The 24242-nt window shown below is 41.6% G+C and overlaps 1 protein-coding gene across 1 annotated transcript in view; it reads right to left on the bottom strand.

Annotated features, from left to right (window-relative positions):
- The window catches only part of SMAD3 (SMAD family member 3), a 104235-nt gene that overhangs the window by 18955 nt on the left and 61038 nt on the right, over nt 1-24242 (bottom strand). The window contains exons 2-5 of the mRNA XM_048866893.2: nt 6088-6281; nt 5093-5227; nt 4218-4292; nt 1945-1995 (exon numbers count right to left, since the gene is read on the bottom strand). Of these exons, the coding sequence (XP_048722850.1) occupies nt 1945-1995; nt 4218-4292; nt 5093-5227; nt 6088-6281 (455 nt within the window). The remainder of the gene's footprint in view (nt 1-1944; nt 1996-4217; nt 4293-5092; nt 5228-6087; nt 6282-24242) is intronic.

Here is a 24242-nt window from a genome sequence, read left to right as displayed (position 1 = left end):
TGGGTGAGGTGATTGCTATCTGCAGCAACAAAAAGCAATCCGGATTGGGGTTTTTGTTGTTTAAAATGTTGATAAGAAACATGGGAAATTCCAATTGACTCACAAGCAGCACACTTGAGCATAAAGGATGCAGTCAAAAAAAACCAAACACCCAAAAAACCCCTCTTCCCTCTTAGGCTTTGACAGTTAAGCCAAGAAAAATGTTAGTACCACCCAGATATATATATATATATATAGCACCCTCTTTTTTAAAAAAAAAAAATGACTAGCCCGAGACATCCAAAAACAAGTCAGCCAATGCCTGAAATTCTGAAGTGCTGTCAAGATACTCTGTGCCAGGGCTGTAAGCATATGTAAGCTTTGTGGCTGTGGCATTTTAAGAGTAATCTGAAGTAGTCTGTGCCTACTGGCTTAAGTAACATTTAGAGAATGGATCCTGCAGTATGCAGGGTTGTAAGGGTTTTCTATGAGGGTGACCTCTCAGAGTAATTTCAAATGGGGTGAGCTCAACAATATGGTTAGATCTGACCCCTCTGTCAGTCTGCATGAAAATACAGAGCACCATCAGATACACATTGAAGAGATAATACAAGTTCAGAAATACATTCTCAAAATCTACAAGGCTTATCTCAGGGAATTATACAACCCTGATCTCTACATCTTTAGTTTTCCTCTTATTTATTATTTTAAATATCTCTAGTTGACAGGATGAAAACAGAACCACTGATGTGTTGGTATAATGCAATGGTCTGGACTATGCTCTTGGTGCCTACAGATGAGCCCAGGGCTGCAGAGACCTACACTGCTGCCTAGGTCCCCAGATTGAATTCGGCTGTTCTGGCCAGTGCAAAGGGCCTGCCTTAAGCCCATCCCTGTGTTCAGGTAGAAGGACATACACGGGAACCAGAAGGCTTGCATCAGCAACATAATGGTCCCTGACCTCACCTTGTGTGTCCATGGAGAGGTCAGCTACTATCTGGCCCTAAGCTTTTCAGTGCAGGGACTGTCTACATCTGATAGGAGTGCTTTGCACCCTGCAGGACCAAACCAACAGAACAACTGATCCGGTACGTGAGCACCATGATATCAACAGTCATCAATTCAAGTATATTGAACTCACTTCTGTAATCTGCCTCTCTCGTATTTTAAGTGCTTCAGCACGCCACCTGCTTTTTAGCCTACTACTGTTTCTTCTTTCCACCCTTTCCCGGTCTCATCTTCCCCACTGTGCCCTTGTGCTCTCCAAAACTCCATCACGCAACATCCCATTACCAATCTCATCCCCTACTCAATTATCCCAATACACAAAATTTATAAGGAGAGTCGGGTGGCTAGGGCACTAGCCTGGGATCTGGGTTCAGTTCCCTGCTCCATCAGACTTCCTGTGTGACCCTGGGCAAGTCAGTTAGTCCTTCCGTGCCCCAGTTCCCCGTCTGTATGATAGGGATATTCGCACTGCTTCACAAGGGTGTTGCGAGGATACAATTAAAAAGATTGTGAGGCACTCAGTAAGATAATGGTGGTCAGATAATCACCTTAGATAGCTAATAAGCAACTAAAATTATATAGGTGCTTTCTAGAAGAGAGAGTTTAATTTAAAACACCTTTATTAAAATAAGAACCAGCAGGATGCATTCCTGGCAAACCTGTGTGATCACCAGATCATATTTTTGTTATAGCCCTCACACTCATTCACCCTGGCATTCCCCCCCCCAACCTTTTTTTTTTGGTCTGTCACTGCATCTTGTTTTATATCCAACCCTATGTTGTAAGCTCAGATCTCTGTACTAACTTTGAGCTATCGTGAATCTCTGTTGCCATAATAATGGGAATTAGCACAAAGAAGCATTAAATAATGCCACAACATCAGTAATGTCATCATTAATATATACTCGATATGCCTAGCATTATAATTACACACGGTTATGAAGACAGCATACTTACCCAGATTATTATGTGCTGGGGACATAGGATTTGGAGATAAATTTGGAGAACCTGAAAAATCAAGATGATGATTGGTAACTGCATAGAAAAAACAGTAAAACAGAGACATCAGTGCTGACATGGGTTTTTGGTTCTAAAGATCAAACCAAGGGCACTTATGTTTTTGGTTTGAGACTATTGTGTTTGCTGCTTAAACCCAATGGATATATATGAAATATGTAACAATCTTGGAATTCTTAAGCATCCCATGCCCCAGATGAACTTCATTCTGTGATCTGGGAAAGTGAGACTTGCAGTTTCCTCAACAGCCAATTATTATTTATACAGGCTCAGAGATACTATCATTATGATACAAAGTAATATTGCTAAGCATCTTCATGCTGCTCCAGGTCTTCATTTACAAGAGACCCGATTTTCAAAACTGTGCACGTAGGCATGTGTGCTTCATTTGCATATGCCATTACTATGACTGCATGTACCATCATGGTAACTACACACAAAGGTAACTACTTAGACAACTACAGCTTTGATTTTCTGTTGCCCTGCACCTTATGTATTTATTTACTCTCGTGCAAAATTATTGCAAAGTGAATGTAACTCACTATCATAAGTATGGTAGCATGTTATGCTCACTTTGCCCTGGTGTAAATTCCCATATAGGTAAAGGCCATGGAGAATCAGGTGATCAAAGGTAAATTTGCATGCACAATTACCAGAGAGTTGTAGGCTTTATCATTCTAATTCTGTATGGAAAATATGCACATTCATTTTGAACATCTGAAAGAATTTGTTCCAATAAAAAAAGGAGGCATTACACTGGAGCTTTGCAAGAAAATATGAAGGCTTGGCAGGTATGAGAGCACGTTGCAGAACCTTGCCTTCCACTGAGCTCTGTTAGCTTTTTTAAAAATCTGTGCTTATAAAAAGAACAAAGTCCATGACGTTTGAGGGAGTGGAGGACCCGCAGAGAGAACAGATATAGCATTTGAACATAAACTGGGCATTTATGGTATCTTCTCGGCCAACTCTGTTCCAGTATTTTATCCCCAAAGGCCCTATTTACAGTCCGGATGTCAACCACAGTACCAATAACTGCATGCACAAAAATGGATTGCGTCAGTAGGCTCACGTTTGATATGGACAAACAAACCCACGCTTGCCTTCCTCCATGTGTATCGTGGAGAAAGACTGTAAATCTGTCATTCCTCTTTTAGAATCCCACATGCACTCTGAAGTCCAAAACATTCACAGAAAGGGAGCTGACTGTGTGCACTATTTGCATTAACTAGGCCCTGCACTCCTATCTTTGTTTGAATGCAGCCCATATTTGTGTATTTCTCTTGTAAAGCAGTAACCATTTTAACCAGAGATGTGTCTTTGCTTTTCAACCACAGCTTTTACAAACTAAGGGATGGATTCAGCAACTCTTATTCACGAGGGTAACTCCAACATCAACAGGATGTCTTGGGTAAGGATTACTTATGTGAGTAAGGACTGTAGGCCCTCATATGTTTAACTACCTTGTGTTCATATATTTTAGCACAAATTCCAAGAGCAAATAATCTGATACACAGTATTTGTTTAAATGCCACAGAGAACCTGAGAAGAAGGGGACTGATGGTTTACAGGGAAGCACTTGCTAAACACAAAGAAAGAAGTCTCTGAACGTTTAAATATTCATGGCCCAATATTCAAAAACACTTACTTGGCCATTTGCAAGGGCAAACACTTGGTCTAATCACACCATTGCTTGCAGTGAACGTGCTGACTGGGTAAACAATTTGTGCATGCATGCATGCATTTCTAATAATAAGGACCCAGACTAAATGCTGACACTAGCACGTCTGACTGCAAGGAAAGGTGGAAGGCCAGTGGTCAGAGCTCCTCTCTTCTGCTTACTAGTGTCTAGCAGCAGGTGCTCTGGGGCACGGGAGTGCATGGTGAACCTTTTTCCAGAGGGTTTAAGGCGTGTTATACAGTGTAGGCCATCTTGCGGAATCCAAACTGCATCTGTCCTGCCCTATCAGAAAGCCTCCAACCACAGTCTACTCATCAGCACTCAAAAGAGAAGCCTAGATATAAAAATGGCCCCAAAACCACAATCCTCTACATGTTATAGTGTAACAAATAAATATGCACTATAATAACATATTTAAAAATATAGGGTCAGATGCCAAGGCCCTTAGTCAGGGAACTCGCAGTGGCATAAGAACTAAGTAAGAGTCTCAGGATTTGACCCAGAAAGCTACAGGAAATGGCCAAAGATGACCCACCTGCATCCATGCTGTGGTTCATCTGATGGTCACTGGTTTCTCCATCCTCACTCAGATAACCTGGAGGTGGTGTCTCTGGAAATCAGGAGATTAAGTTGTCATTAGAGTTGATTGCAGAGTTCATACATTATCAAAATTAATTTCTCTGACCTCTGTTCATAGCAGACCAATGAAATACTTTATCAAAGGGGAGGGAACACAAGAAGGTGAGTGGAGGCCTTTTTACGGTAACGGAGCAGATGGTCAGGATTTTAGTTTCAAATAAAATTTCACAATGATTTTGCAGTTTTCCTTCCTCCTGTTTTTCTCTTTTCTGAATTGCACCTTCCTGGACTGCCAGTATAGCTGAGCTGTAGGTCTATAACACACCCTTATGCAGTTATACAGTAAGATACGCTAAATAGCTTTTTCAAAGTCACAAAAGCTTATCCAAATGTGAAATGGCTAAATTTTGTCTGAATATGAATTTGTTTTCAGAAAGTTTTCTCAACACTAGACTCTACAATGTATTCTAAATCCATCCCACCAAGGGGGCAGAACAGAATGTACAGCAAAACATTTAAGCAGCAGTGCGTGTGTTTTTGGCTGATAACAACGTTGGTTAATATACCACTGTGCTAAAATCAGAGATTAAGAATGGGTTCTGTTTACCTCCAGATCTGAACACAATCTGGTTCAGTCAGTTAGGGAGCCCAGGAGTTCTAAAGCTTAATGAGGAGGGTAATGATGGAATGGAGAAAAACAGAGCTCAGCCAATGCGCCACATAACCCTTGGGGCCTAATATTAAACCTACAGGACATATGTATCAGTCATTTACTGGGCAATAGATCCTTTCTTCACCCCCTTTGTTTGCTAAATGAAGGCCATACAGTACCTGGAATGTAGTTGCTTTGTGGCTCAATACCTGCCGGGAAGTTAGTGTTCTCTGGAATGGAATGACTATAATCGTCTAATGGCGGGAACTCTGCTGGAATCTCTGTGTGCCTCGGTACCAGCACTGGAGGTAAAACTGACCACATGAAAAGAAAACAGAGCAGGACAGTGACATTAGCAGCAAGTTTATAACATGTCACCTTACATTGAACCAACATGAAATACTGGAAAATGAGGAGAAACCCACTTCTTGGAATAACACTCTCACAAATGCAGATAACTCCAATTACCATGCAAGTGGCTCCAGGAAAGGCTAGTGGTGAAATATTACTGTCTATTAGTAAGTGCTGACAAGATGTTTGGTGCTGTATATGACACAAAAATAAAGACAATCCCTGCCCTGAGATACTAGCAATCTAAGAGAGACAAGATACACCGAGACAGAAAAAGAAAATTCTAAGTTAGAGCAGAGTTATACTATTGGTCTCTGTATAGAAATCTAGGGCTGTTCTGCTGACTGACACTGAAAGATAGCAGCTAGGTCCTATTAGCTACAACTATGGATATAAGAGTGTTTAAATCTCTAGGAGGCACAGGGAGCAATCCTTAGAAACAGCTACTCTCATCAGCAAAATCTGGCAGGAACTTTATTGTTATTTAAGTAAGTACAGAACACCCCTGGAAGAGAATTAAAGTTTGGACCCTATCTATATGCACACACAAATAATATGTTTGGAGCTTGGCACGAATGCAACCTGCGTAAACTTATATTTTGTTGATTTGTGTGTGCTGAACTTTCCTTCTCCATAAATAAAGCTGTAGATAGATGCATTATTTCACCACAAGAAGTGGGAGGGACTCAGGGAGGGGGTAGCTAATAATAGAAACCTTTTGGTTTTAAAACACCACTCATGCTATTTTTATTTTGTCCTGAAACTTTAAACAGACTCCTGTCCTTGCATGGAGAAGCTGAAACATCCAGAATGTCCACAATACCTGGTGTCTCCACTCTTTGGTAGTGATAGGGGTTGACACAGACTTCATCTTTCTTCATGTTAAAGGCATACTCGCACATCTCCATGGCACGCAGCTCATGGTGGCTATGAAGGTCTGGCCAACGCCATAGCCGGCAGTAGATCACATGGGGAAGTCCTTTACGATGGGATACTTGCAACCGGCCATCTAGTGATCTGCATTAAGAAAATAATGATGATAATGAACATCCGTGTGTTTTGCTTTTCCTCACCTCAGAGATGTACAGCATTAAAGAAAACCAACAAAAGTCGACAACCAGCCTGGAACTAATGTATATGTAAAAATACACCCAGATTATTGACCAGGCTCTGGCAAGTACTGTGCAAAGGTACCCAGCAGGAAGGCTGCAGCTAGCAGCAGAAGAATGAAAGCTGCCCTGATCTGGCTCTCCTCAAAATCCAGAGGCCACTTCTCTGCAACAGGAGCTGCAAAGAAGTATTCTGGGACAAGGCCTAGATATGTAAGGAAGTCTAGGGATGTGTCAGTTTCTCTGACTCAGAAATGGCTTTATTTATTAACAGCCCTGGGGCAGATCATTCATGCTCCTGGCAGGAACTAATTTGGGGGAGGCTGCTGCCTACCAGAATACAGCACATGAATGGTGCTTCTGAAGCATGCTTACTTGCCCTATTGAAGGGACTCTGGATAGCTCTAAGAATTTGGCCCTACACATGTAAAGACCATATGTTTGAAAAACATATTAATGAAAGGTTATAACTTTTAAAAAAAACATAGAAAGACATTGTAGTCTATTGCATTGTAATCATCCACAATGAAGATGCAGAATAAAATTAACACAGGCACTCACATTTTTAAATGGCAACAAAAAGTGACTGTATGCCAATTTCCCACACTTAAGATGCCTAATTAAAAAGGGAGTGGGAAAATGAAACCAGAAGACCTACTCCACAGTCTGTAGGTAAGAACATGAAGCATATGTTTAGGGTTTTTTAAAAATTATTATTCCTACACTGCACTGACCCCAAAAATCTATAAACAAACACAATTGTTTTCCCACTAAATCTTCTGTCTGGGTTCAGGCAGTAGTGATCTCCCCCCACCCCCCAAAAAGAGTTATAAACTAGTCTAAAAAAACAGGGTGGAGAATGGCAGTCCAACAAGACTCTTCCCAACAGAAGAGCTAGGGAGACTGTTATAACATACACACACCTCTTGTAAACATCTTTATAACAAAGAGTGATGTGACTAATACTGGCTATAGCTGACGTGCACTTCATTTAGCAAGGAAGCAGAGCTCACAGGTTGCAAATAACTGTATGCAGAAAGCATATAAGGAATCTGTACCACCGAGGGGCCTGCTCTCACAGGTTATAAAAACACTCAAAACCTGTGATTATGTTACAGCCCTGAAATATGGCTTAGAGCCCATGGGGTTTATTTATAGTATACACACATTTCTTTATGGTGCTCCTCTGTTATTATTTATGGATCACACATTCTCTACGTGCAAAAATAGAGCAAGGGTGTATCCCACTCTTTAGATTTTTCCATGAAGGGAGGTCAAACACTTGAATATCTGGCATATTTTCCAAATCTCCTCTCAGGCTGAGTTTTGCTGCTAACAATCTGCCCCATTCCTTCTTCGAGCATTTCAAGCAGGAAACATGATTTTCAGGTGAAAGACTCAACAGAAGAAGGCCAAATATAAAATGTTTCTGAGGAAACAGGAAGGACTTGCATGTCAGCATAAAGGGTTCTATCAAAACCCAAGTGACTGTGACCAGGGATGGTATTCGGGCACGCTGGGGGCTTGATGGAAGAGAATTATTAGAAAGGGATTTATCCAGCAATGCCCCTCTGCCATGTACATTGGCCAAACTGGACAGTCTCTACGTAAAAGAATAAATGGATACAAATCAGACATCAAGAATTAGAACATTCAAAAACCAGTCGGAGAACACTTCAATCTCTTTGGTCACTCGAGGACAGACCTAAAAGTGGCAATTCTTCAACAAAAAAACTTCAAAAACAGTCTCCAAGGAGAGACTGCTGAATTGGAATTAATTTGCAAACTGGATACAATTAACTTAGGCTTGAATAAAGACTGGGAGTGGATGTGTCATTACACAAAGTAAAATGATTTCCCCATGTTTATTCCTCCGCTCCCCCACTGTTCCTCACACGTTCTTGTCAACTGCTGGAAATGGCCCATCTTGATTATCACTACAAAAGGTCCCCCCCTCTCCTGCTGGTAATAGCTCATCTTACCTGATCATTCTTTTTACAGTGTGTATGGTAACACCCATTGTTTCATGTTCTTTGTGTATATAAATCTGCCCACTGTATTTTCCACTGCATGCATCTGATGAAGTGAGCTGTAGCTCATGAAAGCTTATGCTCAAATAAATTTGTTAGTCTCTAAGGTGCCACAAGTACTCTCTTTCTTTTTCCAGATTCTAGAGCAACGAGTTCAACAAAATCTACATTACCTAAAGTTATAGGGTCTGACCAGGTTTCCAGTGAGATAAATGGGAGCTTTGGCATTTATTTCAGTGGGAGCAGGATTAGATCTTTATTCTCCATCTACCAGTTGATGATAATGTGGAAAATTTCTAAGTCAATATCAACAGGTTCAAAATAATTATTTTTGTACAGGAGGATAAACTTTATTTATTAAAGTTAAGCAAAGAAACAAGGAATTAAATCAGACCACTTTTTTTCCCACTTCCTTGATACTGACAATGTATAAAAAGTCAGTGTCTGCTAGGAAGGACAAAGTTATTTAGTGTAATTCACCACATCTGGATGGGGGCAAAGGACAGAGGGGGGGAAAAAAAGCACGTAGATTATCCCAATCATCCAGAGTCCCACAGAAAGCATAATCCTGACACACTTTCCAACAAGTCCCAATCACTGTTGCCATCACAGCAGCACAGACAGATTTAGATTGACATTAATAGCTGTCTGCTGTACAAACTGAAGGGGAAAGTTAATCCCTCTGTTTCCTCATGTGTCTTAACTTCTTCAGCAAGCTTTCAAAGAAAGAGAGAAGGTCTAACACAGAGCATGCACCAACTGGTGAATGATTGGTGAACAAGGATCATTCTCCTATACATTTGTCAGGATGGGACAGTCTTTTTATACCTAGAAGGAGAATTCTTCAATCAGTTGAAGGAAAGATTAATCTCCTCCCAGTACTCCACGTACCCTTGGTAAAAGGTGCTGAGGGAGATAGGGGGAGGGGAGGTGAAGCAATGCAAATGAGTTGGCTTTGTATGTCTTACTCATTTCCTGGATGCCATGCGAGAACACATGCAAACTTTCACAGAGTTTCCAAATATCCAACAAGAACAGCCAGCACAAATCAGGAAAGCTGTGAACAGCTTTTCCCTGTTGCTTCCCCTGACTGTCTGTACTTATGTTCCCATTGTGGCAGTAGAGCATGTGGTATACAAGAGAGGATGAAGATGCAGGGAGGAAGTTAATTTTATTTATTTTTAAATCAAGTATCCTTTACCCCATACATGGGCCACTGGATTTTATCACATGTTAAATGAGATACACACTTGTGTATCATTACATGCACAGTGACTGGTAGAGGGATTGAACCTGGAACCAAAAGCCTTAGCCTTTGCTATCTGACTAAATGAGTAAGTCTGCCACAGAACACTAAGGCCTTGTCTATGCTTCCAGGGTAAGTTGACCTAAGTTACGCTACTCCAGCTATGTGAATAACATAGCTGGAGTTGACATAGCTTAGGTCGACTTACCGGGGTGTCTACACTACACTGCATCGATGGGAGACGCTCTCTCATCGATAGAGTGACCAGACAGCAAGTGTGAGTATAGCTCTATTGTGAATATGTGAAACAACAACAGGTTAAAAACAGTTAATTCACAGTAACTTCTTCTGAAGTTCCATATTTTTGTTAGATATTATGCAAGCTGTAGAAAGTGTGCTTGGTATCTGAAGTTACTTGCAATGTGAGTGCTATTTCTGTGATAGAAAAGGAGGAGAGATGGACCAGTCAAGGGTCTTATCTAAGGAAAACCTTTTGAAACAGAGCAGAATACATTTTATTTCAAAACACAGTAATAATGAAAGGCGATAGAGGGAGAATTAAGATTGCACAAAACACTCTTATGGGTTAATTATATTTTCATTCTTGTGAAATCTCTCCTCAGCCCTCTCTGTAAAGGGATTTGGGATGAGACAGCCCCACTTATGTCTTCTTGGGAAGTACTCCAGCTGGGTGGGAGGGCAGCCTTGCTTCTTCTGTTGCCCCATCTAAATTCCCCTAAGACAGCTGATACTGGACACGGTCTGAGACAGGAAACCAAACTAGAGGGACTGATCCAGTATGCCAATTCCTATTTTCTTATGACTGAGGGGTTTACTGGGCTATAAACATGTTGTTCAGTAAGCTATCACAATCTGCTTAGCACCTCACCAGGTGATGCACTGGAATGGTCCAAATAACAGTCATTCAATTAAATCCTTCTGCACTGGTCTAAAGAAATATACCTTTGGCTTCCATTTTGTTTATCTCTAGTTTATTATTTATTACTAGTTTTCGGCAGCACCCATAGCGTGCTAGGTGCTGTGCAAACATAAAAGAAGGCATGAGCCCTGCACAATAGGATAGAGGCAAGTCTCACTACCAAAAGAAGCAGGACTGAGGAGACTATTATATCCTCCCCTCAGTGCTTGGATGATATTATGATGCATGGTGGGGAAGTGTTACATTTGTGACCCAGACGGGAGGAGTTAATCATTAGGATTTCTATCCTCCTGTGACAGGTTTCAGAGTAACAGCCATGTTAGTCTGTATTCGCAAAAAGAAAAGGAGTACTTGTGGCACCACATGCCCTGTATGAGTCTTCTCCCTGTGCTACTTTCATCCCATTCAAATGCACCAGGGCACAGATAATGCTATAATACATCCTCAAGCATTTCTCAAAGATGCTCCCTTCTGTAAGAGGGTTGGAAGAAACACATGGTGCCAACCAGCAGAAGCAGATGTCAATGACTAGAAAAAGGCAGTGGCTTTTGGAACAGCTAACTGCAATAACACAAAGCCTTTTGTTTTTTAGCTTGCTTATTTAACAATGCTTTCCAGCATAGGAGGTCTGCAGCCTGAGGCATTCCTGGTTTATACTAAGTAGAGTTCTGCTTGGTTGATATGGAAGGATATTTAGAGGCTGAAGCACTGAAACCGAGGCAGTAACTGGAACATGGGAGCCTGATTACCATACGCAACATAAGTTTACTGACAACCCAAGTAAGCAGATCTCTCTCTCTCTCTCTCACACACACACACGATCTCTCCACTAAGCAGGTGCCAAAATCTCCCTCCCAGCATCCTCACCAGTGACCTTTCATAAACTATAACCTCAACTCTAAGGCTGAGATTTTCCAGAGCTGCCTAAGGCATTTGGACATCCCGTTTCTATAAAAATGAATGGGATCTGGGCAGTCAAATCTCAACCACAGTGGCCATTGTCATGGCAAATATATTCTCAGCTGAAGTGAAGACAAGTGTCCATCGTAGCCTTTCTCCAGTTCTCTGCGAAGCTGCTCCCTCATCTTCCATTTAACCAACCTCTGTTGAGCAGCTCTCCACTTGTAGATCGACTTGATGCCAGCCGGGATACAGTTCCACACTCACGGCTACTTGACAGGATCTTCTTTCAGTGCTCAAGCTCCTTAAATGAGGTCGTAATGTTGGGTGATTTTCTCCAACTGCAGTACCATTTCCTGTGGCAGGAAATTATGTTTCCTACCATTGGCTGCAGCTGAACCTGTGAAGTGTCCCAAAATTGCGTGCTGGGACTAAGCAGCAAAGGATGTGGAAACAACAGTCTCCTATGACGCAGACATTTCATAGGTGGAGCTTCATGTGGTTGTTCCGGGCCGTTGCCCAAGAGCAGCACATTTTGGTTTACCCAACATAGCCAGTGTGTATTCAGAGGCAGCAATATAAGAATAAGTGAACGTGATACATGTGAACTTGAGAATGGACTGAGATGTTTCCCCCATGGACCATATCAGTCATCTAATAATCAGTCATAGGTGGTAAAATACCAAATGAGATCTAGATTCCAGAATACACTCATTACATTTGTATGCTTGAAGAAGAGCATAAATTACAGTCAACACAACTGCCCAGCAGCATCAACAGAAGTAATATTTTAGACTACACAGATTTAAGAACGACCCCATCCTTTTTATGTTGTTCAGACTCCTTTTTGTTACATAACTGAGAAAGTCTACTGGACTCAAGAAAGTGTTACTTCAAACTGTATCCAAGCTATTTGCTGCCCAAAGAGTACAGGGCAGTAATGAGAAAACACTAAAGAAAACACCTAAAGCAAATATTTTTCACATCCCGCTATAGCTTTCTGCTGACTAAGCAGAGAAGTAAACTCTGCAAAAGTTGAGCAGTGAGTAGGAGAATGTTGCATTGCAGAATGGGAACTTGGTTTGGAGGACTAATGCATAAAATGTGGTTGTGCTATTAAACTGTTCTCTTCATTGTGAGATGCTGAACGCCCTCTTACCCCCTGAAGTCAATGAAAACTGAGCATGCGTCCCACCTCACAGGAGGACTCAGCACCTTTCAGGAGTGGGACCTCTGTCATTTCTTTTCCCACTTTTCCTCATTTAGCATTTTCAGGTTGGTCTTTAAAAAACAAAACAAAAACCCAAACAACACACACCAGACTGGATTATTCAATCCTTTCCCTCAACCATCTACCATACAATTACTGGTCATGGCAAATTCAATCCCTTTAAAGCAAACAAAAGTCAGCAGTGCTTAGTACTACACATGATGCACAGTTGTAGTGAGATTACTATCAGGGTGGCTAAATTCAAAATTTGGCTTACCTTAAGTCCATCCTACACAACACTCCCCCTCCTTGCAAAACATACTCTAATTTGCAAAGTGCATAACACTTTTATATCCATTCCCCTCATTTTCCAAAAAAGCCAAATGCTTCAATACTCCTTACAACAAATAAATACAAACCAAATCTAACTGCCAAACTGTACAATAACAAACCAGTGTGCATGCGGAATGAAAGGGTAAGGATGGAAAAAGAAAATTGAAGAAAAATTATTTAAGTCCCAAGCTTCCAAGGGGTTCTTATTAAAAACAGCGAGCAGAAGTCTGTTTTTAAAATGACAAGTGGCTTGTCAGTATGCTTTTAAAATGCACCATTACCAAGAATTATATCTACAGGTTGTGTTTTTCTATTACGCACCAAATGTGATAAGTAGCTCCTTACTGACCACACACCTGGTGTACTCCAGGAAAGTAAGCATTTATTCACAAAAATCTGGCTTTTGTTTGCAGAGAACTGAAATAGCCATAGAGTTTCACAGAAAAGTTGGATAAAATCTCAGCTTTCCCTGAATACTGGCCAAATGAGCAACACTGAATGAAAAATGACCCATGCAGCACATTTGTAATTCAAAAGTTGATCCCTTGCCATTTCTTTCTCCTCAACATGTGATTCATCTTAACAATGATATTACTCAATTTCTAGAAATGGGAGTAAACGTATTCTGTTAAGGGTTGCAATGTTGATATATTATGTGTGCACAAGCATATAGGAATCCAATACTAAATTAATACTGCTTCTACTTAGCACTTCTGACTACCTGACAAATATATAATTAATCCTTACCACATCTTTGTGGGGAAATTACGTATTTGATAGTCCCATTTCAAAGATGTGAAAACTGAAATGACGGAAGTTAAGTGATTTTCCCAAGGCCAAATACGAGTCAGTGTCAGAGCCAGTATTAGCTCTCAGGAATTCCTTACACTCAGTGCTGTCCCAAGATCACAGCTCTCTTTCTATAACCTCAGAGTTATTTCATCCTGGTGACCATCTCTCTTATCTGCACCTATGTATATCTAAAGGCATGTCTGCATGCACAGCACTGCAGCGGCACAGCTGCACCAATATAGCGTGTCTACTGAAGACACTCCATTCTGACAGGACAGAGCTCTCCCACTGGCATAATAAAACCACCTCCATGAACAGCAGAAGCCATGTCGGTGGGAGAAGCTCTCCTGCTGACCTAGCACTATGCACACGAACGCTTATGTCAGCATAACTTATGTCACTCAAGGGGTAGTTTATTCACACACTGAGCAACATAAGCTATGCCAACATAAGCTGTAGTGTAGCCATAGCCTAAGAAATTCCCGTTCCTCTTGCTCTTCCCACTGAACATTCCCTCCTTCTGAATCAGAAAAAATATCCAAGGGGTAAATCCAGACCCACTCATCTGACACTTCATATACATTGTTGATCTGTTAAATGTTCTTTAGGTACTAAGCCTCTGAACATTACCAGTCCTTTTAAATTTGCTGCAAAAGGCAGCAGAACCAGTGCAGTTAATGGTGTGAGGTGGTGGCAGGTGACCAGGGGCAGCTCTACTAATTTTGTCACCCCAAACAGTCGCCACCAAATTGCCACCACCGCAACAGCGGCGAAGCTGCCGCCAAATTGCCGCCCCCCTGGAAGAGCACCCAAAAGCCGCCGCGGACACAGACTGCTGCCCCATTCTCAATGCCGCCCCAAGCACCTGCTTAGAAAGCTGGTGCCAGGAGCCAGCCCTGAGGGTGACACAGTCTAGAGCCCCCTCAGGATTACTGCCCCTTCGGGCTGTCACTGTGCAGTTTTCTGTGGGTCTTAATTCATCTCACTGTACAGCAGAGGTGGGCAAACTACGGCCCGCAGGCCACATCCGGCCCATGGGACCGTCCTGCCTGGCCCCTCTCTCGACCGGGGAGGGTAGTCCCCGGCCCCTCCCCCACTGTCCATCCTCTCCCCCAGTCATGCGGGCACTCCCAGGCTTTCAAATAGGGGTGGATAGGGGACGGAGGCCAGGCTGTTTGCGGAGGCACAGCCTTCCCTACCCAGCCTTCCATACCGTTTCGCAACCCCAATGTGGCCCTCGGGCCAAAAAGTTTGCCCACCCCTGCTTTACAGGGTCATAGCCAATGGGTGGCACAACTAGGTGTATCATCTGGCCATGAGATCCTGTGCAGAGGGAGTGCTACCTACAGGGGCTGCCATACTAGAGGCAAAGATTTTGACCTCACAGCAGTTGCAGCCTGCTTGACACTACAGGAACAGTCAAGCTGGCCTTTGCATATTTTATCTCCCAGAGTCTTCATTACCCTTTGAAACGTGCTAGTCTTGATTTTTGAGATTTGGTTCTTGTTTTTTCTGGTCAACAGCTAACGAAGTACAACACACAAAGGTGATGTCAGGATCATATTATGACAGCATGAGTCATTTATTAAGCTCCCAGCAATGCTAAACACTTTAAAAGGGGCCTTGGGACCATATTTTTCAATGTCCAATTTCAGATTCAGACATCAGTATATTTTTAGGATTACCATAAACTGTCTGTCCATTGTTACTTTGTTAAGTTTCCCTCAATTCATCTTCTGTTGTGCAGATGTTTGACCACTGAGCTTCACCTACTTGTTTTCCGTGCTGGCATCCATTCAACAGGCTATTCTTAATTTAATTTTATTTAAGGCTGTGGCTATATCTTGCTCATTTCACTACCTGATGGTTATATCCTAATAGTTTTTCCTCAGTACTGTTTATTAATCTCTTTATTGTTTGTGCCAGTTTGGTACGCAATGTGCTACACTGGTGGCATAAGGTGACAGCCATACATACCTTTCTTTCCCTTTTAAAGTATGGATTATATGTTTATCTATTGTTCCACCTTCCTCCACTGCTAGACAGCAACATCAGACAGACATAATCTAGGGATCCAACCCTACATTCCTTAATTAGCATCTTTGGGCCTGATGCTGTATTAGGGCTGATTAACTATGGACTCTGGCTTTGAACTTCTCAATTATTAGACCTATACTCTTCCTGGGTTGAATTCCTTGTCCAGTAGAATATATACTGCAGGGAAGATTGTAGATCTCAAAATATACCATTAACCTTTGGGAATGTGGGGGACACATTTCCCAAGCAGCGCACAGAGCTGTAGACACTCGGCATCTAATGAGCGCAACTGAGAACTATGCAGTTAAGCCAGCACACAATGCTTTTGAATTTGCCCCTTGCCCACTGTTTTGTAAATGGTTCTCACTTGGGGCAGCCCATGGTTGCCAGTTATTAGGAATCAAGAAAGTTAACAAACCACAAAAGCTTTTCATTGCAGAAAGCAAATTTTATTTCACCCAGTAAGTGATCATTTTAAAATCTACCATGCTCTCCACAAGTAGAAATTGGCACAGAGTAAGGGAAGAAGGTGGAAATTGTGTCCAGAAATATTTAAAAGGTTCCAATTTTAGTTGTTTTCTTAAACAAAAACAACAAAAAAACCCAAGATTTTAAAAATATATTTAAAAATATCAAATAAAGGACAACTAAAGAAAATGCAAACACAAATTTCAGATCTCCATCTACAGTCCCTTGCGTGGCTGAACTCCCCTCAGGCAAACCTGACATTTAGTACATTTTTCCAATATCTTAACTTTAGGTACAATACTTCTGAATAGCCCTGGTCCTTTTACTGTTTTGACGATTTTTATTTACTAACCTCTGCACCAGATTCATTTAAATTTATTTGTATTTCGGCCTGATGGTGGTTGAAGTGGGGAGAACAAGACATTGTGAGAAGTTCAGTCTCTCAAAAAGGCATATCCCTCTTTGAAAGCACGTTAATGAATGAGCCAAAGCTTACCATTACCACCCCAAAGTCATGGGTCTAACGCCAGTCTCAAACTCCTGAAAGTATGCACTCTCATCCCAGCTGTACCAGCAGGCTTATTCTTTCAAAGGAGGCTCCAGGCATACTGATGGGTGCGTTTGCAGGCCATAAAGGAAAGTTTCATAAGGCAGGGGAAAAAAATGTCAAAATGACTCAAAGCATTTTGTATAATACTTGGTGCATTCAATGCAAAAGTCTTTAAAAGGAGGGCTGTGTAATATGCCTACACAATAACACTACCTAGCTGACAAAAATTTAAGGACCAGATCTTAAGCTGCTGTAAATCAGCATGGATACAATGATTTCCAATGCTGCTATACTGATTTACACCTACTGAGGATCTGGCCCTAAAATTTCTGACTATTTAAACACCAAGTGGCAAATCTTCAGCTGGTATAAATTGTCCTAGCTCCCCTGAAGTCAATAGAGCTAGGAAAATTTATGCCATCTGAGGAGATTTCCCTAAGTAGTCAGAAACAAAACAGAATACAAGGATTAATATGCATGCTAAGCACTGAAAGAAATTACTACATTGCCTAGTTTTCAACTGGTGGAGAAAATTGTTACCTCAAAAACACACATGCTGTTTAAAACAGAAAGGATGAGTGGGTGATTAGCAGTATCACTACAATTACAATTTTAAGGCCCTGGACCATTCTCCTCTACTTGTTCAATTCCCACTGTTTTCAATGGGAACTTCAAGGCTGAGAGCAGCATATGGTTGTTAGGAACTGACTCCTCAAATAAGTGTTTGTGTTCTACCAAGCTGGAATTTATCCAACCTTTCCACTGGAAACACTTTGGTGGTTTTGTGCAGAGAACACGTGCTTTAGAACAGAAATAACTAAAAATGCACTATGCAACAGCCTCTATCTTTTTTGGATTAGTTTGAGGCTACTTGAGCTTTATTGGTGTTATTTTCTTTATTATATGGTCAAAACAAGCATCACAGCTTTCCTTTCAGTTTGAAAAGTAGGTATTCCAAAATGTGATGTTCTGAGCCAAACTTTTTTCTTGGACTGAGTAACAGATCAAGGGTAAAATTTTCAGAAGTGCCTAAATCCAATTTTCAAGAATGACTTATGCATTGAGGAGCTTATATTTAATTGAAAGTTAATTCATCACTCAGGTGCCTTTGAAAGTTTTACCCCAAATCTCACCTGCTCTAAATTATCCTGGTTTTCAAGCAGCTTTAAAAAGCAACACAGATGTCCAACTATCTGCATAATTCATATTAACGAAAATGCATCAGAAACATAGGGCTTGATCCCACTTTTGCATGTACTTAACTCTACTCATGCAAATAATCCCTTTGAGCTAATGGAACTATTCACAAGTGGAGTTACAAAAGCAACTCCCTGACCATTTTAATGGAATTAGCTTGCTTTTACAACAGTCAACAACTTGTTCTTTTTACCAAATTTTAAAAAAAGTGATTACAGAATCTTTAAAATGAAATGACTAAGCAGTTTTCCCCCAGCAAAGCAAGAATCAGACCAGCAGTTAACCACCTCTTTCTTCTTTTCCAAATGAGTTTTCCCATCTTCCAGCTCACTCTGGTCTTCACCAAGTTTTAATGAATCAGTTTTGGATGAATCATTTCCTGTGTGTAGACTGCACACTTCATCAGAGAGAGGATTCTCACAGACTTCCCTCTCTGGTCAGATAAAGCAGATGATAAAGAACTCCCTCTCACTACCAAAACAAGCCTTGAAGTTTCCAAAGAGTTAAGAGCAAATGCCTACATGTATGAAAGAGCAGGGAGTGGGGAGGTGAAAAGGCCAGTTGTGTTAATTTTACAGCTCCAACTTCCTCAATTATGACTCACCATCAATGCAGGAGAAATCTAGTTTCACAAATAAACGTAAAAAGTGCACTGTGTAAGGGGAACGCTGCAGCTCTCAGATGAAAAGTCTTGTAACGAGTCCACAAAAGTTAACCTTTTAGAATCTCTTGCCTTTGTAATTACTAGTGAGATGTGGGACTCAAGACCACAAGAGAAAAAACAAAGAATCTTTCATAATTTTTTCTCTTACAGCTAAGTATTACAGCACACTTCTAAAAGCAGGATGTTTTTAAAACTCTAGCAGGATTTGGCAAAGCTCAATGTATAGTAATGAGCAAGGGTATTTTTCTTACGAGAAGGATCTGGTAAATTCCTGGGAGAAGGAGCTGTACAGAAAGTCTATGCAGGGGTGAGGCTTGCGGAAGGTAGAGTTGAGTTTTGTGAATTATACTTGTATATGGAAACAGACTTCCTAAAAATAAGCTGACTATTCAATACTTGGGTAGTGTTATTTTCAGGAAATAGGTGCATAAAATTTCAGCTGAAATGGACACATTTTCCATAAATAGCTGCTTTATCAAAAAATAGAAAAAGTTAACTCTGCTTACCTGAAAATTTCCTTTCCTCAAGAGATAAGGTTCACAGATAACGGGTACTTCACCCTGCTTTCAGCTTGGGGGCAGAACCACACCCTCAGTCACTGACAGCAAAGAAAGGCCCTCAGGTACCTCCCTAGTTGAGATAATTATCCTTACTGTTGAAGTTCAAGTCTATTTTCCTAAATTAGAGAGTCTGTGGAATACACTTAGATGAAAAAGCATAGTCATTTCTCCTACTGCAGTGCACAGGAAAGTTCCCCTAACGAAACAAACCCAAATCTTTGGATGTCAATTTCCATCTCTATTCTGTTGTCTTCAGGGTGGGCTGGATATTTGGACTTTGTTACTTGAAGAAAGGAAATTTTCAAGTATGTACACACATATTTTTCTACTCTTCATTGTGCAAAGGGTGCAGAGATCCATCCAATGGGATTTTTACAGCAGCGTGGGCATCCAAAATCTTAAAGCTTCAGCTACTGAGTTATGTGAACATATGAGAATATCAGGCCATATCTGCACTGGAGAGCTTTTATAGTGGAACAGCTGTACCAATGCAGCTGTGCTGCTGTAAGATCTTCCATGTTGCTGCTCTATGCCAACAGAAGAGAGCCTTCCGGTTCACATAATTAAACCATCCCCAACGAGCAGCGGTAGCTATTTCCACACCATCGTCCACACCGGTCCATCTGTTGGTGTAACTTATGTCACTCACTTGTGTCATATCGACAAAGGGTGCTAGTGTAGACCTAGCCTTAGCTTTCATTGGTGATGGGGAGGATTCAGTTACTAGCTCTAACGGTTGCAGAGAAAAAGAACGAAAATGTATCCCCTGTGTACCCTAAAGGTTCAAACAGCAGAAAGATAATAATGTGTGGGGTTTGTTTTCTTTCAAATCTCATGATTTTTTAAACCAATCTCAATTTTGGGGGGGGACTGACTTCTGATTTTGTAACATTCGAGGTTGGCAGCTCTGTAGTTGATCTTTGTGTAAACTCCCCATTGACAGCAGTAGGAGTTCATCTGGGGCAGGAGAACAGATAAGTTCATGGAGAATATTCAGACAGACCAGATGGATGACGTAATATCTTTTATTGGGCCAACTTCTGTTGGAGAGAGAGAGAGAAATTTCTGAACCACACACAGCTCTTCATCAGTACTCCCAGCATCATCGCAACTGCAAGATGGAACATACTGTTTGCTAAAACAGTAAGTTAGCGCATATTGTAAGGGACCATTCAAGGTAGAGTGGCCTACCTCTGTAATCATAGGGCAAATAGAGAGGGTTAATGGGTTACAGATTGTTGTAATAAGCCATAAATCCAGTGTCTCTGTTCAGTCCATGATTTTTAGTGCCTAGCAGAATAATGAATTTAAGCTCCGAAGCTCATCTTTTGAAAGTGTTGTGCAGGTTTCCTTTGAGGATGAGGACTGATTGGTCAGATGTGATATGTAGACTGTATCACCCACAGGTGATATGGCATTTTTGTCTTATTTTCCAGTGTACATCCATTTGAGACTGTAGTGATTGTCTGGTTTCACCCACATAGTTGTTATGGGGGCATTTTGTGCACTGGGTGAGGTATGCTCCCTCACCAACAGAAGTTGGTCCAATAAAATATATTACCTCACTCACCTTGTCTCTCTAATATCCTGGGACCAACATGGCTACAATCACACAACATAACAATTCATGGATGATAGGCTATTAGCCAAGATGGTCAGGGACACAACCCCATGCTCTGGATGTCCTTAAATCTGTGACTGACAGAAGCTGGGATTGGATGACAGGTAGGGTGGCCAGATGTCTTGATTTTATAGGGACTGTCCCGATTTTGGGGTCTTTTTCTTTTGTAGGCTCCTATTACCCCCCACCCCCGTCCCAATTTTTCACACTTGATGTCTGGTCACCCTAATGACAGGGGAGGAATCACTCGGTAATTGCATTGTTCTGTTCAATCCCTCAAGTATCTGGCACTGACCACTATTAAAAGACAGGATACTAGGCTAGACAGACCATTAATCTGACCCAGTATGGCCATTCTTATATTGTACCATACATAGCCCTGAATTTATACTTCAGCCCATGGACCATAAATTATAAATAGAATTTGACCCTCTCCCCTAAGAGTCTGACACTACTGATATAATGTATTTAAAGCAGCAATAAATTACATTTCATTGGGCGACAAAATGCAACAGATCAAAGAAACAAAGAAACGTTCACTTAATGTTGTGCTTTCTGTTTTATGCCACATCAGTATATCCTGGCTTATTAATGCTTAAACGCTATTGAGCCCAAACACAAGGAATTTCAGCATGAAGGGTCCTACCAACCACTACAGAGGTTACACATGTACATGAGGCAGGAAACACAGAAAGAGGCTTTCATGCTATGAAAAATTCCCCCTGCTTCTGTGGGATTGGGGGAGGGAAAGGCACTCCATCCTCAGGAGTTCAGCCCCCCCAAACTGATCCATCCTTTGAGAACTATAGGGATTCGGGGGGATGCTGCAGAAGCAAACAGTTTCTGTGTCTGCATTGCCTCAGCCCTCCCACTCCAAGTCCTCTACAGCTCCTTGGCATCCCTCCTCCTCTAAAGTCCATGCTGCTCAGGACCTCCGTATTACCCAATGCCCAGAGCCTGATTCCAAGGCATTGCGGAGAGGGAGGAAAAGAGGGAAGAAGCAGGTATATTTATGTTGACATGGGCATTAACAACTTACTGGAAGAATTCCCATGAGGAGCCTTGACCATCTCCTTGCCCCCTTCCACACACGGTATTCCTTTATCCATTGAACCCACTTACACTAGGCTTCCTCAGAGTCAGCAAAGATGACTGACTATAGAAGGACTAATAAAAGCTAGAGCGAGGCATTCTCTCTCCCACTTCATTCTACCCTCACTTCCCTAGGCTCTAGATCCCTTGCTGCATGGTAGCAGCGGGATCAACAGGGCCACACACTGAAATTAACAAGGAGTATTGCATAAGCATTAATGAGATGTACAGAACTGCACCATTGGGATGATCCACACCCGTCTTCCCCTTCTTGTTGGGGACAGGATACTGGACTAGATGGACATACTGGGTCAGACCAATGGTCCATCTAGCCGAGTATCCTGTCCCCGAAAGTGGCCAGTAACAGAGCTTCATGGGGAGTGTACAGAACAGCGTTATTGGAGTGATCCACCCGTCTTCCCCTCCTTGTTTCTGGCAGTCAGAAGATTTAGGCTCAACCTTGCATCACTGACCATCTTGGTTAATAGTCATTGAAGGATTATCCTCCAGGAAGTTATCTAGTTCTTTTTTGAACCTAGTTATATTTTTGGCCATCACAACATCCCATGGCTATGAGTTCCACAGTTAATTGTGCATTGTGTGAAAAAGTACTTCCTCTTGTTTATATTAAACCTGCTCACTATTAATTTCATTGGGTGACCACTAGTTTTTGTATGTGAGAAAGGGTAAATAACACTTCTCTATTTAGTTCTGCCACACCATTCATGATTTTATAGACCTCCATAATAACCATCCCCCCCCATCTGTCTATTTATTAAGCTGAACAGCTGTAATCTTTTTAGTCTCTCCACATGTGGAAGGTGTTCCATACGCCTGATAATCTTTATTGCCCTTCTCTGAACCTTTTCCAGTGTCACTATATCATTTTTGAGAACTGCACACAGTATTCCAGGTGTGGGCACACCATAGATTTATATAGTGTTTATTTTCTATCCCTTCCCTAATAGCTGCACACTGAGCTCAGGTTTCCAGAAAACTATCCACAGTGACTCCAAGATCTTTTTCTTTAGTGGTAACAGATGTGGTGCAAGATGCAGAATTTCTCAAGGTCAGAGTAACTAATATGGAGAATGAGGCAGGCGATGAGGGGCAGGAATAATATTCTATGAAAACATCAAGGCCTCGGCATATCATTAGAAAATTAAATCCATCCTTGTAAAGGATTTTGTCTTTGCCAAGGGTGTCAGCTGATATCAGATACAAGGGATTAAGAGGGAACAAGCAACCAGAAGAGTTGAGCTCATCAGAAACAAAATATCCCATATTAATGCAAATGTCATTAGTAATTAAAACCCAGGGAAGAGCCCATTAAAAAAAACAAATACACACAATTAAAAACAACCCCCTCCCCTAGTCCCACCACAAAGAGCCACTGCCCCTCCCATGCCCACCGCGCCCCTGCAGACCGACAAAGGCAAATTTTTCCTAAACTAAATGTTTTTCCAAACTTTTCCATGAGGCCTCCACACAGAACAGCTGAAAACATCAACTGCATCAAAAGTCAGACAGACATTTGAAGCAGCTTTCTTGTTGTCATCCCCTCCCTGCCAAACTAGAGGAATATCTTTTATTAGACCGATTTCTGTTTGTGTAGCTCAAAAGCTTGTCTCTCTCACCAACAGAAGTTGGTCCAATAAAATATACTACCTAACCCATCTTGTCTCTCTAAAATCCTGGGACCAACACAGTTACAACTACACTGCTTAAAATCAGAGGAATGTTATTTAATACCTATACTGGGAACCTCACTGGATGAATGCTTCTAACCAGGACTTTCAAAAGCTTGCTGCAAAGGAGAAGGGGAAGCAGACTCACTGGTAAATATTAGTTTGTACTGAAAAAGCCAGAGCATGTTTTAAAACTGCTTTTGATTTCTGTGCCAGCTTCACATCATTCCCAGTCAAATTTGGCAGGGTGGGGAGACATGGGGGAAATGAGGATGCATGCCATAGGGAGCAACACTGACTTGGCTTGTCCAGGAAACTGGCAGCCCTACCGGCAGAATTATAAAAAAAAAGTTTAACAACATCCCAGAAATATGGACTTTTCAATCCCCCTTCCCCTCCATTTTTTAAGCCCTTTTCCTTTGATGCTCTCCAGCCACAGCTCCATAGGAGACCGAGGGGAGTTAATACAACTCAGAACTCTGTCCATAGCCAGTCCGACTGTCATGTAGAATTGTAGCTGGGTTGCAAGCAGATGGTGCTG

The sequence above is a fragment of the Caretta caretta genome, chromosome 10 (genome assembly GCF_965140235.1).
Source record: "Caretta caretta isolate rCarCar2 chromosome 10, rCarCar1.hap1, whole genome shotgun sequence".
Taxonomy (NCBI): domain Eukaryota; kingdom Metazoa; phylum Chordata; order Testudines; family Cheloniidae; genus Caretta; species Caretta caretta.
This window is presented reverse-complemented; position numbering and strand designations above follow the sequence as displayed.